We start from the raw sequence: 13,557 nt of genomic DNA on the forward strand, positions 1-13,557 counted from the left end.
ACTATCTAAGGGCTATTTAGCCCTTGATATCTCTTGCAACTTCTTTTTCCTCTCCTTCTCCCTCAGTGAAGGCAGGACACTAGGAGGTCTCATAGCTGCCAGCGTTTTTGTTAACAGAACCTAAGCTGTTTCTTTAAAGCAGGTTCCTTAAAGCAAAAACAACAGAGAAGTACTTTTTTCTTTACAGTTTATTACTAACATTACAAGTCAGCTTTTATTAGAGCAAATACTAATGTCTCAACAATGCACAGAAGTCTCACGATTTTGTTTGCTTTCACAAAATGGATTGTTGATACCTATTGCTCTCCACTTTCTGAATTCACGTATCACATCCACATACACAGGTATTATAGTTTGATGTCAGTAATGCCTTTTATTATTTGTGGTGGTCTCCTGAAATTCTTTTAGAAAATAAGTGTGTGTGTGTGTGTGTGTGTATGTGTGTGTATTAGAGAGAGGATAAGTGAGAGAGAGGGAAAGAAAGGAGGGAGGAACAGAGATGGAATGTGTTGTTTAAATGGACTAGAAATAAGAAATAGCAATGGAACTCTGAAATTTAGTTATTATTCTTACATTGGATTTACTATGAAAAGGTTATTTGGGACTGGAATTTTAGTTTTGACCCTGCAGAACACATAAACAAGCTTAGTCAGTTTCATTTATGTGCCCACACTCCAAATTTGTTTTAACCACTGTTAAAACATAGAGTCCATTGTTTCTATCTATTTAGGCCCCATTGTGGCCCATTGATTTTGTTTCATGTTGTGTTCAAGTCAACCACTGTTATTTTAGAGTGACTTAAGGGGCATTTTATTTACCGGTTTCTCTTTAGAGTTAAGTCTCACCATGTAGGTTGATGAACATCATCAATTAAGTAACACACATTCTGTTCATATTGTCACACATATTCCGTCATAACCAGGAATCGCCTATGATGTTGTTCCATCTACTATATTGCAGGAAAAACAGAGGTTTCTGACAGATGTTCTACATGAAGTGATGCTGCTTGACGGCTTGGCCAGTTCCCATCCAGTATCACAGGAAGTGCTACGGGCAACAGATATTGACAGGGTGTTTGACTGGATCGCATATAAAAAGGTGGGAATAGATAAGAAACAAGTACCAAGTGGATATTTCACTGTCATGGGGAAGCCAAACTATTTCATGCTAGACGTATTATATCTTTCTCTTCTCCCTGGCAAATAGAAATGGACTGTGAGTTAGAAAACATAAAGTCACTAGGTTCATGTCATTTTATGAGTTAGGGCTTTGCTTTATAAATCAGTAGGATGGAGATGAATGTTGGCCAAATAACGCCTAGAAATATTGGAAGTATTAATGAATAAATCTTTGGAGTCTTGATATGAAATTGCTGTACAAATGGTGTTATGTCAGTTTTTATTATTATTAATAAGAGAGCTGACCTATATAGTGAAAAATTATTTCCCACCAATGCCCCTTAAATAATTATTTTGATTGGATGCTGCAAATGGGTATAGGCAGTGACCTGACATGTATTTTATAAACATTATTTAAGGGAGATTTGGGGAATTAAGCATGTTTCCTGGATAATAAGCATAATAAATGAAATCTTAAAGACTGGACTTTGAATGGTAAAGATTTTGGACCAATGACTAGACATCTGTAGTAATAAGGTATATTATGAAATTTTTTCCATTGTTACTTGGATTAGGATTTTTCCTTATATCTCTGTCCCTTTGTTGTTCTAATTTTAACAGGAGCATGTACATCTCAGTGTATAACACTTAGCAACCGCTTAATTGTTAAAATAGTATTAAAATTTACTTTTGTCTTTGGTGTAGATTGAATTGTGTTTATTAGGATTTCTATGTAAATACTCTATTGATTTAATAATGTTTTAAGCTTAAAAACAAGTTGCTAATATTCTTTCTGAAAAACAAGATATTCCTCTTTATAACTAGAAATCAAATAATGATTCATCAGAATTTTTTGGTGCAGTAATTTGAATGTTTGGTTTTGCACCCAGGAAATGACTATCTCAATGGTTATTACTTAACATTGTGTGCTATAATATGTAAAGATGCAAATTGTGTTAGAAAATATCTTTTCAAGTCACTGATCATTGCATTGGCTCAAAAAGGATATTTTTGAAGTTTTATAAAGATAAGTGGACGTGTAGTACCATATTTAAAGTACGTAGTGTTAATATATTTATTTTAAATGTTAAATAAATATTTAAAGTACATATTCACTTTTATATATGATATTTTTGGCTAGATTTTGCTGGATGCACATTTGGTTCATTCAGCTGTATTGATTCTTAAAATATAATGCAGAAAATAATTTATTAAGTTAGCTTGAGATGCATTTGGAGACATGTCTGTGGTTATTTCCCACCTAACCACCAATTCTAAAAGACTATTTGTAAATACCAGTATTATTTCTGCATGAATAATATCAGGAAAATATTATTTTGATTAAATATGTTATAGATGTGCTTTTACACGTAAGTTAACATTTATTCCGAAGAAGGTTAAGAATTAAAACAGTAGGAAAGAAGGAAGTTACAATGATTATTATTTTACCCTCTCTACATTTTGGTGCAAAGGTCCTACCAATTTACAAATGTGATACATGAGCAAACTGTGCCGTGATACTCAGGATCATCATCATAAAGGACACTGGCTTATTTGTCTCTAGACATGTATCTTTATTTTTTAATTTTTTGAGGAATAACTGACAAATATAATTGTATATATTTAAAGTGTACAGTGTGACGATTTGATACACATATACATTGTAGAATGATTACCAAGATCAAGGTAATTAACACATCTGTCACCTCACCTAGTTAACTCTTTTTGGGGGTGGGGAGTGAGAATGGCTGAGATCTACTCTCTGCAACTTTGAAGTATACAGTACTGTATTATTAACTGTAGTCACCATGCTATACATTAGAGCATTAGAATTTATTCTTCTTATAAGTGAAACTTTGTACCCTTTGACCTATATCACCCCATTTCCCCCTTCCCCTAGCCCTTGGTAATCACAACTCTACTCTGTTTCTATGAAATTGGCTTTTTTTTTAAATTTTAGATTTTGCATATAAATGATACCATACAGTATTTATCTTTCTCTGGCTTATTTTAGTCAGCATAATGACCTCCAGGTTAATCCATGTTGTCACAAATGGTAGGAAATGTCCTTCCTTTTATGGCTGAATAATATTCAATTATATATATCACATTTTCGTAATCCATTCATCTGTTGAAAGGCATTTAGATTGTTTTTATATCTTGGTTATTGTGAAGAAATGCTGAAAGGAACATGGGTGTGCAGATATCTCCTTTAGATACTGGTTTAAATTCCTTTGGATATTTAGGAGTGGGATTGCGAGATCATATAGTAGTTCTATTTTTAATATCTTGAGGAACCTCCATATTGTTTTCTGTAATGGCTGTACCAATTTACATTCCCATCGACACTGCGTAAGAGTTCTCTTTTCTTCACATCCTCACCAACATTTGTTATCTCTTGCCTTTTTGATAATAGCTATCACAACGGGTATGAAGTGATATATCTCACTGTGGTTTTGATTTGCATTTCCCTGATGATTAGTGATGTAGAGCATCCTTTCATATAGCTATTGGCCATTTTTATGTCTTCTTTGGAAAAATGTCTATTCAGGTCCTTTGCCTATTTTTTAATTGGATTATTATTATTATTATTTTGCAATTGAGTTGTATGAGTTCTTTATATATTTTGGATATTAACCCCTTATCAGCTATATGTTTGCTAATGCTTTCTCTCATTCTTCAGGTTGCCTTTTCAATTTATTGATTGTTTGCTTTGTTGTGCCAAAGCTCTTTAGTTTGATGTAGTCCAGTTTGTTTATTTTAACTTTTGTTGCCTGTGCTTTTGGTCTCTTATCCAATAAATCATTTCTAAGACCAATGTCAAGGATCTTTTCCCCTATATTTTCTTCTAGGAGTTTTATGGTTTCACATCTTACATTTAAGTCTTTGGTCCATTTCAAGTTCATTTTTGTGAGTGGTGTAAGATAGGAATCTGGTTTCATTCTTTTGCATGTGGATATACAGTTTTAACAACACTGTTTATCGAAGAGACTAACCTTTCTCCATTGTGTGTTCCTGGTGCTCTTGTCAAAAATCAGTTGACCACATATGTGTTGATTTATATATGGAATCTCTCTTCTGTTCCACTGGTTCCATGTACCTGTTGTCAGTGCCATAATGTTTTGATTACTGCAGGTTTGTAATATAGCTTGAAATCAGGAATTGTGATGCCTCCAGTTTTGTTCTTTTCTTCTCAGGACTACTTTGGTTATTTGGGGTCTTTTGTGGCTCCATACAAATTTTAGGATAATTTTTATCTATTTCTGTGAAAAATGCCATTGGACTTTTGATAGGGATTACATGGACTCTCTAGATCATTTTTCAGTAGTATGGAGATTTTCACAGCATTAATTTTTCCAATCCAAGATCATGGGGTATTTTTCCATTTATTTGTATCTTCCTCAATCTCACCAGTGTTTCATAGTTTTCAGTGTATGTCTTCTACCTACTTGGTTAAATTTATTTATAAGTATTTTATTGATTTGATGGTATTGTAAATGGGATTGCTTTCTTAATTTCTCTTTCAGATAGTTCATTGTCAGTGTATAGGAAGACAAATGATTTCTGTGTGTTAATTTTGCATCCTGCAGCTTTACTGAATTAATTTCTTAGTTGTAACAGTTTTTTTTGTGAAGTCTTTAGGGTTTTCTATATATAAGACCATGTCATCTATAAACAGAGATAATTCTACTTCTTCCTTTCTGATTGAAGGTCTTTTATTTATTTACTTTTTTCTTGCTTAGTTGCTGTGACTAGGACTTTCAGTACCATGTTGAATAGAAATGGCAAGAGTGGGCATCCTTTTTTTTTTTTTTTTAAACACCTTTATTTGAGTATAACTGTTTTACAATAGTGTGTTAGTTTCTCCTTTACAACAAAGTCAATCAGTTATACATATACATATGTTCCCATAACTCTTCCCTCTTTTGTCAACCTCCCTCCCACCCTCCCTATCCCACCCCTCTAGGTGGTCACAAAGCACAGAGGTGAACTCCCTGTGCTATGCTGCAGCTTACCACTAGCTATCTAATTCACATTTGGTAGTGTGTATATGTCCCTGCCACTCTCACATCGTCACAGCTTACCCTTCCCCCTCCCCATATCCTCAAGTCCATGCTCTAGTAGGTCTGTGTTTTATTCCCATCCTACCACTAATCTCTTCAGGACATTTTTTTTCCTTAGAGTCCATATATATATGTGTTAGCATACGGTATTTGTTTTTCTCCTTCTGACTTACTTCACTCTGTATGACAGACTCCAGGTCTATCCACCTCATTACAAATAACTCAGTTTCATTTCTTTTTATGGCTGAGTAATATTCCATTGTATATATGTGCCACATCTTCCTTATCCATTCATATGTTGATGGACACTTAGGTTGCTTCCATGTCCTGGCTATCGTAAATAGAGCTGCAATAAACATTTGGGTACATGACTCTTTTTGAATTATGGTTTTCTCAGGGTATATGCCCAGTAGTGGGATTGCTGGGTCATATGGTAGTTCTATTTGTAGTTTTTTAAGGAACCTCCATACTGTTCTCCATAGTGGCTGTATCATTTTACATTCCCACCAACAGTGCAAGAGTGTTCCCTTTTCTCCACACCTCTCCAGCATTTATTGTTTCTAGAGTTTTTGATGATGGCCAATCTGACTGGTGTGAGATGATATCTCATTATAGTTTTGATTTGCATTTCTCTAATGATTAATGATGTTGAGCATTCTTTCATGTGTTTGTTGGCAATCTGTATATCTTCTTTGGAGAAATGTCTATTTAGTTCTTCTGCCCATTTTTGGATTGGGTTGTTTGTTTTTTTGTTATTGAGCTGCATGAGTTGCTTGTAAATTTTGGATATTAATCCTTTGTCAGTTGCTTCATTTGCAACTATTTTCTGCCATTCTGAGGGTTGTCTTTTGGTCTTGTTTATGGTATACTTTGCTGTGCAAAAGGTTTTAAGTTTCATTAGGTCCCATTTGTTTATTTTTCTTTCTATTTCCATTTCTCTAGGAGATGGGTCAAAAAGGATCTTGCTGTGATGTATGTCATAGAGTGTTCTGCCTATGTTTTCCTCTAAGAATTTGATAGTGTCTGGCCTTACATTTAGGTCTTTAACCCATTTTGAGTTTATTTTTATGTATGGTGTTAGGGAGTGTTCTAATTTCATACTTCTACGGGTAGCTGTCCAGTTTTCACAGCACCACTTATTGAAGAGGCTGTCTTTTCTCCACTGTGTTTCCTTCCCTCCTTTATCAAAGATAAGGTGACCATATGTGTGTGGGTTTATCTCTGGGCTTTCTATCCTGTTCCATTGATCTATATTTCTATATTTGTGCCAGTACCATACTGTCTTGATTACTGTGGCCTTGTAGTATAGTCTGAAGTCAGGGAGCCTGATTCCTCCAGGTCCATTTTTCGTTCTCAAGATTGCTTTGGCTATTCGGGGTCTTTTGTGTTTCCATACAAATTGTGAAATTCTTTGTTCTAGTTCTGTAAAAAATGCCAGTGGTAATTTGATAGGGATTGCATTAAATCTGTAGATTGCTTTGGGTAATAGAGTCATTTTCACTATGTTGATTCTTCCAATCCAAGAACATGGTATATTTCTCCACCTATTTGTATCATCTTTAATTTTTTTCATCAGTGTCTTATAGTTTTCTGCATACAAGTCTTTTGTCTCCTTAGGTAGGTTTATTCCTAGATATTTTATTCTTTTTGTTGCAATGGTAAATGGGAGTGTTTTCTTAATTTCACTCTCAGATTTTTCATCATTAGTGTATAAGAATGCCAGAGATTTCTGTGCATTAATTTTGTATCCTGCTACTTTACCAAATTCATTGATTAGTTCTAGTAGTTTTCTGGTAGCATCCTTAGTATTCTCTATGTATAGTATCATGTCATCTGCAAACAGTGACAGCTTTACTTCTTCTTTTCCTATTTGGATTCCTTTTATTTCTTTATTTTCTCTGATTGCTGTGGCTCAATCTTCCAAAACTATGTTGAATAATAGTGGTGAGAGTGGGCAACCTTGTCTTGTTCCTGATCTTAGTGGAAATGGTTTCAGTTTTTCACCGTTGAGAACGATGCTGGCTGTGGGTTTGTCATATATGGCCTTTATTATGTTGAGGAAAGTTCCCTCTATGCCTCCTTTCTGCAGGGTTTTTATCATAAATGGGTGTTGAATTTTGTCAAAAGCTTTCTCTGCATCTATTGAGATGATCATATGGTTTTTCTCCTTCACTTTGTTGATATGGTGTATCACGTTGATTGATTTGCGTATATTGAAGAATCCTTGCATTCCTGGAATAAACCCCACTTGATCATGGTGTATGATCCCTTTAATGTGCTGTTGGATTCTGTTTGCTAGTATTTTGTTGAGGATTTTTGCATCTATGTTCATCAGTGATATTGGCCTGTAGTTTTCTTTCTTTGTGACGTCTTTGTCTGGTTTTGGTATCAGGGTGATGGTGGCCTCATAGAATGAGTTTGGGAGTGTTCCTCCCTCTGCTATCTTTTGGAAGAGTTTGAGAAGGATAGGTGTTAGCTCTTCTCTAAATGTTTGATAGAATTTGCCTGTGAAGCCATCTGGTCCTGGGCTTTTGTTTGTTGGAAGATTTTTAATCACAGTTTCAATTTCAGTGGTTGTGATTGGTCTGTTCATATTTTCTATTTCTTCCTGGTTCAGTCTTGGCAGGTTGTGCATTTCTAAGAATTTGTCCATTTCTTCCAGGTTGTCCATTTTATTGGCATAGAGTTGCTTGTACTAATCTCTAATAATCTTTTGTATTTCTGCAGAGTCAGTTGTTACATCTCCTTTTTCATTTCTAATTCTATTGATTTGAGTCTTCTCCCTTTTTTTCTTGATGAGTCTGGCTAATGGTTTATCAATTTTATTTATCTTCTCAAAGAACCAGCTTTTACTTTATTGATCTTTGCTATTGTTTCCTTCACTTCTTTTTCATTAATTTCTGATCTGATCTTTATGATTTCTTTCCTTCTGCTAAATTTGGGGTTTTTTTGTTCTTCCTTCTCTAATTGCTTTAGGTGCAAAGTTAAGTTGTTATTCGAGATGCTTCCTGTTTCTTAACGTATGATTGTATTGCTATAAACTTCCCTCTTAGAACTGCTTTTGCTATATCCCATAGGTTTTGGGTCGTAGTGTCTCCATTGTCATTTGTTTCTAAGTATTTTTTGATTTCCTCTTTGATCTCTTCAGTGATCACTTCGTTATTAAGTAGTGTATTGTTTAGCCTCCATGTGTTTGTATTTTTTACAGATCTTTTCCTTTAATTGATATCTAGTCTCATAGCGTTGTGGTCAGAAAAGATACTTGATACGATTTCAATTTTCTTAAATTTGCCAAGGCTAGATTTGTGACCCAAGATATGATCTATCCTGGAGAATGTTCCATGGGCACTTGAGAAAAATGTGTATTCTGTTGTTTTTGGATGGAATGTCCTATAAATATCAAGTAAATCCATCTTGTATAATGTATCATTTCAAGCTTGTGTTTCCTTATTTATTTTCATTTTGGATGATCTGTCCATTGGTGAAAGTGGGGTGTTAAAGTCCCCTACTATGATTGTGTTACTGTCGATTTCCTCTTTTATGGCTGTTAGTATTTGCCTTATGTATTGAGGTGCGCCTATGTTGGGTGCATAAATATTTACAATTGTTATATCTTCTTCATGGATCGATCCCTTGATCATTATATAGTGTCCTTCTTTGTCTCTTGTAATAGTTTTTATTTTAAAGTCTATTTTGTCTGATATGAGAATTGCTACTCCAGCTTTCTTCTGATTTCCATTTTCACGGAATATCTTTTTCCATCCCCTCACTTTCAGCCTGTAAGTGTCCCTAGGTCTGAAGTGGGTCTCTTGTAGACAGCATATATATGGGTCCTGTTTTTGTATCCATTCAGCCAGTCTGTGTCTTTTGGTGGGAGCATTTAATCCATTTACATTTAAGGTAATTATTGATATGTGCGTTCCTATTACCATTTACTTAATTGTTTCGGGTCGTTCTTGTAGGTCTTTTCGTTCTCTTATGTTTCTTGCTTAGGGAAGTTCCTTTAGCATTTGTTGTAAAGCTGGTTTGGTGGTGCTGAACTCTCTCAGCTTTTGCTTGTCTGTAAAGGTTTTAATTTCTCCATCAAATCTGAATGAGATCCTTGCTGGGTAGAGTAATCTTGGTTGCAGGTTTTTTTCCTTCATCACTTTAAATATGTCCTGCCACTCCCTTCTGGCTTGTAGAGTTTCTGCTGAAAGTTCAGTTGTTAGCCTTATGGGGATTCCCTTGTGTGTTATTTGTTGTTTTTCCCTTGCTGCTTTTAATATGTTTTCTTTGTATTTAATTTTTGACAGTTTGATTATTATGTGTCTCGGCGTGTTTATCCTTGGGTTTATCCTGTATGGGACTCTCTGTGCTTCCTGGACTTGATTGACTATTTCCTTTCCTATATTAGGGAAGTTTTCAACTATAATCTCTTCAAATATTTTCTCAGTCCCTTTCTTTTTCTCTTCTTCTTCTGGGACCCCTATGATTCGAATGTTGGTGTGTTTAATGTTGTCCCAGAGATCTCTGAGACTGTCCTCAGTTCTTTTCATTCTTTTTTCTTTCTTTTGCTCTGCAGTAGTTATTTCCACTATTTTATCTTCCAGGTCACTTATCCGTCCTTCTGCCTCAGTTATTCTGCTACTGATCCCGTCTAGAGTATTTTTCATTTCATTTATTGTGTTGCTCGTTGTTACTTGCTTCCTCTTTATTTCTTCTAGGTCCTTGTTAACTGTTTCTTGCAATTTGTCTATTCTATTTCCAAGATTTTGCATCATCTTCACCATCATTATTCTAAATTCTCTTTCAGGTAGATTGGCTATTACCTCTTCATCTGTTAGGTCTGGTGTGTTTTTATCTTGTTCCTTCATCTGCTGTGTGCTTTTCTGTCTTCTTATTTTGCTTATCTTACTGTGTTTGGGGTCTCCCTTTTGCAGGCTGCAGGTTCGTATTTCTATCTATTTTTGGTGGCTGTCCCCAGTGGCTGAGGTTGGTTCAGTGGGTTGAGCAGGTTTCCTGGTTCAGGGGACCAGTGCCCCTGTTCTGGTGGATGAGGCTGGATCCCGTCTCCCTGGTGGGCAGGTCCATGTCTGGGGGCGTGTATGGGGATGTCGGTAGCCTTACTGTGATTCTAGGCAGCCTCTCTGCTAATGGATGGGGCTGTAGACCTGTCTCGCTCTTTGTTGGGTATAGGGTGTCCAGCACTGTTCGTTGCTGGTCCTTGAGTGAATCTGGGTCTTGGTGTTGAGATGGAGATCTCTGGGAGATTTTCGCCGTTTGATATTACGTGGAGCTGAGAGGTCTCTTGTGGACCAGTGTCCTGAGGTTAGTTCTCCCACCTCAGAGACACAGCCTTGACACCTGGCTGGAGTGCCAAGAGTCTTTAATTCACACGGCTCAAAACAAAAGGGAGAAAAAAATAGAAAGTCAAGAAAGGAAGGAAGAAAGGAGGAAGGGAGGGAAGGAAGGAAGAAAGGAAAGGAGGGAGGAAGAAAGGAAGGGAGGGAGGAAGAAAGGAAGGGAGGAAGGAAGGGAATAAAGAAAGGAAGGGAGGGAGGAAGAAAGGAAGGGAGGAAGGAAGGAGGGAATAAAGAAAGGAAGGGAGGGAGGAAGAAAGGAAGGGAGGAAGGAAGGAGGGAATAAAGGAAGGAAGGGAGGGAGGAAGGAAGGAGGGAAATAGGAGAGAAAGGAGGGAAGAAAGGAAGAAAGAAAGGGGGGAAGACAAAATAAAGTAGGGTAAAATACAGTTATTAAAATAACAAAATAATTATTAAGAAGAAAAATTTCTATTAAAGAAAAAAAAAAAAAAAGACCAAAAAAAAAAAAAAAAGGTCGGTCTAACCCCAGGACAAATGGTGAAAACAAAGCTACACAGACAAAATCTCACACAGCAGCACCCACATACACACTCACAAAAAGAAAAAAAGGGGAAAATAATAGTATATCTTGCTCCCAAAGTCCACTTCCTCAACCTGGGATATTTCGCTGTCTATTCAGGTTTTCCACAGATGCAGGGCACTTCAAGCTGACTGTGGAGCTTTAACCCCGCTGTTTCTGAGGCTGCTGGGAGGGACCTCCCCCTCTTTGTTCGCACAGCTCCTGGGGCTCAGCCCTGGACCTGGCCCCGCCTCTGCGCGCAGGTCGTCCGAGGGTCCGAGGGCGTCTGCCCTTGCTCAGAGAGGGCGGGGTCAAAGGAGCAGCTGATTCGTGGTCTCTGGCTCACTCAGGTGGGGAGGGGGGGTCACGGATGTGGGGCGAGTCCGCGGAGGCAGAGACCGGCGTGACGCTGCACCGGCTCGAGGCGCGCTGCGCGTTTTCCCGGGGAAGCAGTCCCAGGATCCCGGGACCCCGGCAGTGGCGGGCTGCACCGGCTCTCGGGAGGGGAGGTGTGGAGAGTGACCTGCGCTGCACACAGGCCTCTTGGTGGCGGCAGTAGGAACCCTAGCGTCCCACACCCGTCTCTGTTGTCCGTGCCGACAGCCGCATCTCGCGCCCGTTTCTGGAGCTCCTTTATGTGGTGCCCTTAATTCCCTTTCCTCGCGCCCCAGGAAGCGAAGAGGCAAGAAAAAGTCTCTTGTCTCTTCGGCAGCTCCGCGCCCGGCGCGCTTAAACCCCTCTCCTCGCGCAGCAGGAGGTAAAGAGGGAAGAAAAGGTCTCTTGCCTCTTCGGCAGCTCCAGACTTCTCCCGGACTCCCTCCCAGCCAGCCGTGGTGCGCTAACCCCTTCAGGCTGTTTTCACTCTGCCAACTCTAGACCTTTCCCTGGGATCCGCCCGAGGCTCAGTTCCCAGCCCTGCCCGCCGCGGTGGGTGAGCAGACAAGCCTCTCGGGCTGGTGAGTGCTGATCGGCACGGATCCTCTGTGGAATCTCCCCGCTTTGCCCTCCGCACCCTGTGACTGCGCTCTCCTCCGCGGCTCCGAAGCTTACCCCTCCGCCACCCGCAGTCTCCGCCTGCGAAGGGACTTCTAGTGTGTGGGAACCTTTCCTCCTTCACCGCTCCCTCCCACTGGTGCAGGTCCCGTCCCTATTCTTTTGTCACTGTTTATACTTTTTTCTTTTGCCCTACCCAGGTACGTGGGGAGTTTCTTGCCTCTTGGGAGGTCTGAGGTCTTCTGCCAGCGTTCGGTGGGTGTTCTATAGGAGAAGTTCCACGTGTAGATGTATTTCTGATGTATCTGTGAGGAGGAAGGTGATCCCCGCGTCTTACTCTTCCGCCATCTTCTGTACCGCCCCCTCTGGGCATCCTTGTCTTATTCCTGGTCTTAGAGGAAAGGCTTAGCTTTTCACCATTGAGTATGATGTTAGCTGTGGGCTTGTCTTCATTCTAGCCATGTATCATTATGCTTAAGTACCACTGGAAATACTGTCCTTACTGTCTTTTCAACTGATGATAGGATCTACACATTTTTAATGAAGACTTATCAAGAGAAATTTTTCTTTTTAACAACTATATTGAGGAATAATTAAAATACAATAAACTGTACATGCTTAAAAGGTACAATTTAATATGTTCTGACATGTATCCCAGTGAAAACATCACCAAAATCAAGTTAATGAACATATTCATCAAAAGTTTCCTCATGCCTCTTTGTAATACCTCCTCCCATCCCTCCTCACTCCCCCATTGATCAACTTTTCACTGTAGATTAATTTTCATTTTCTAGTTTTATGTAAATGGAATTATACAGTATGCACTCTTTTTTGTCTGCCTTCTTTCACTCAACATCATGATTTTGAGGTACAATTCATGTTGTAGAATATATGGATATAATATAATTTGTTCTTTCACCTGGATATTTGTTTTTCTCCAGTTTTTGGCTGTTACAAATAAAGTTACTGTGAATATTTTTGTACAGGTCTTTGTGTACCTGCCTTTATTTCTCTTGGGTAAATATCTAGAACTGGAATGTCTATATGATGATAGATATGTTTAATGTTTTATGACACTGCTGAACTGTTTTCTGAAGTAGTTAAACCATCGTACCATGGTACATTCTCATTGAAAGTGTGCCAGAGTTCTACTTTTTCCACATCTTCACCAACACAAACTAGGTATAGTCAATTTGTTTAATTTTAGATTACTGTAATGGTATCTCATTGTGATTGTAATTTACATTCCCCTAATGACAATGATATTGATCATTCTTTCATTTGCATATTCTCCCTTATATATCTTCCTTGGTGAAGGGTCAATTCAAATCCTTTGCCCATTTATTTTAGATTGGGTTGTTTTCTTATTATTGAGTTTTGAGGATTCTTTATATACTTTGAATGCAGGTTATCATATATATGATATGCAACTAATGTTTTTCCCAATTTGTGACCTACTCTTTATTTTCATAGCAGTATCTTTCTAAAAGCAAACTATTTTAATTTTGATTAAGTATGTT

The 13,557-nt window shown here is 38.0% G+C and overlaps 1 protein-coding gene across 1 annotated transcript in view; it reads left to right on the forward strand.

Annotated features, from left to right (window-relative positions):
- TRHDE (thyrotropin releasing hormone degrading enzyme) overlaps positions 1–13,557 on the forward strand; it is a 430,192-nt gene that overhangs the window by 234,957 nt on the left and 181,678 nt on the right. The window contains exon 6 of the mRNA XM_059082402.2: positions 961–1,098. Coding sequence (XP_058938385.1) covers positions 961–1,098 — 138 coding nt within the window. The remainder of the gene's footprint in view (positions 1–960; positions 1,099–13,557) is intronic.

Source organism: Kogia breviceps, chromosome 12, assembly GCF_026419965.1.
Source record: "Kogia breviceps isolate mKogBre1 chromosome 12, mKogBre1 haplotype 1, whole genome shotgun sequence".
Classification (NCBI taxonomy): Eukaryota; Metazoa; Chordata; class Mammalia; order Artiodactyla; family Physeteridae; genus Kogia; species Kogia breviceps.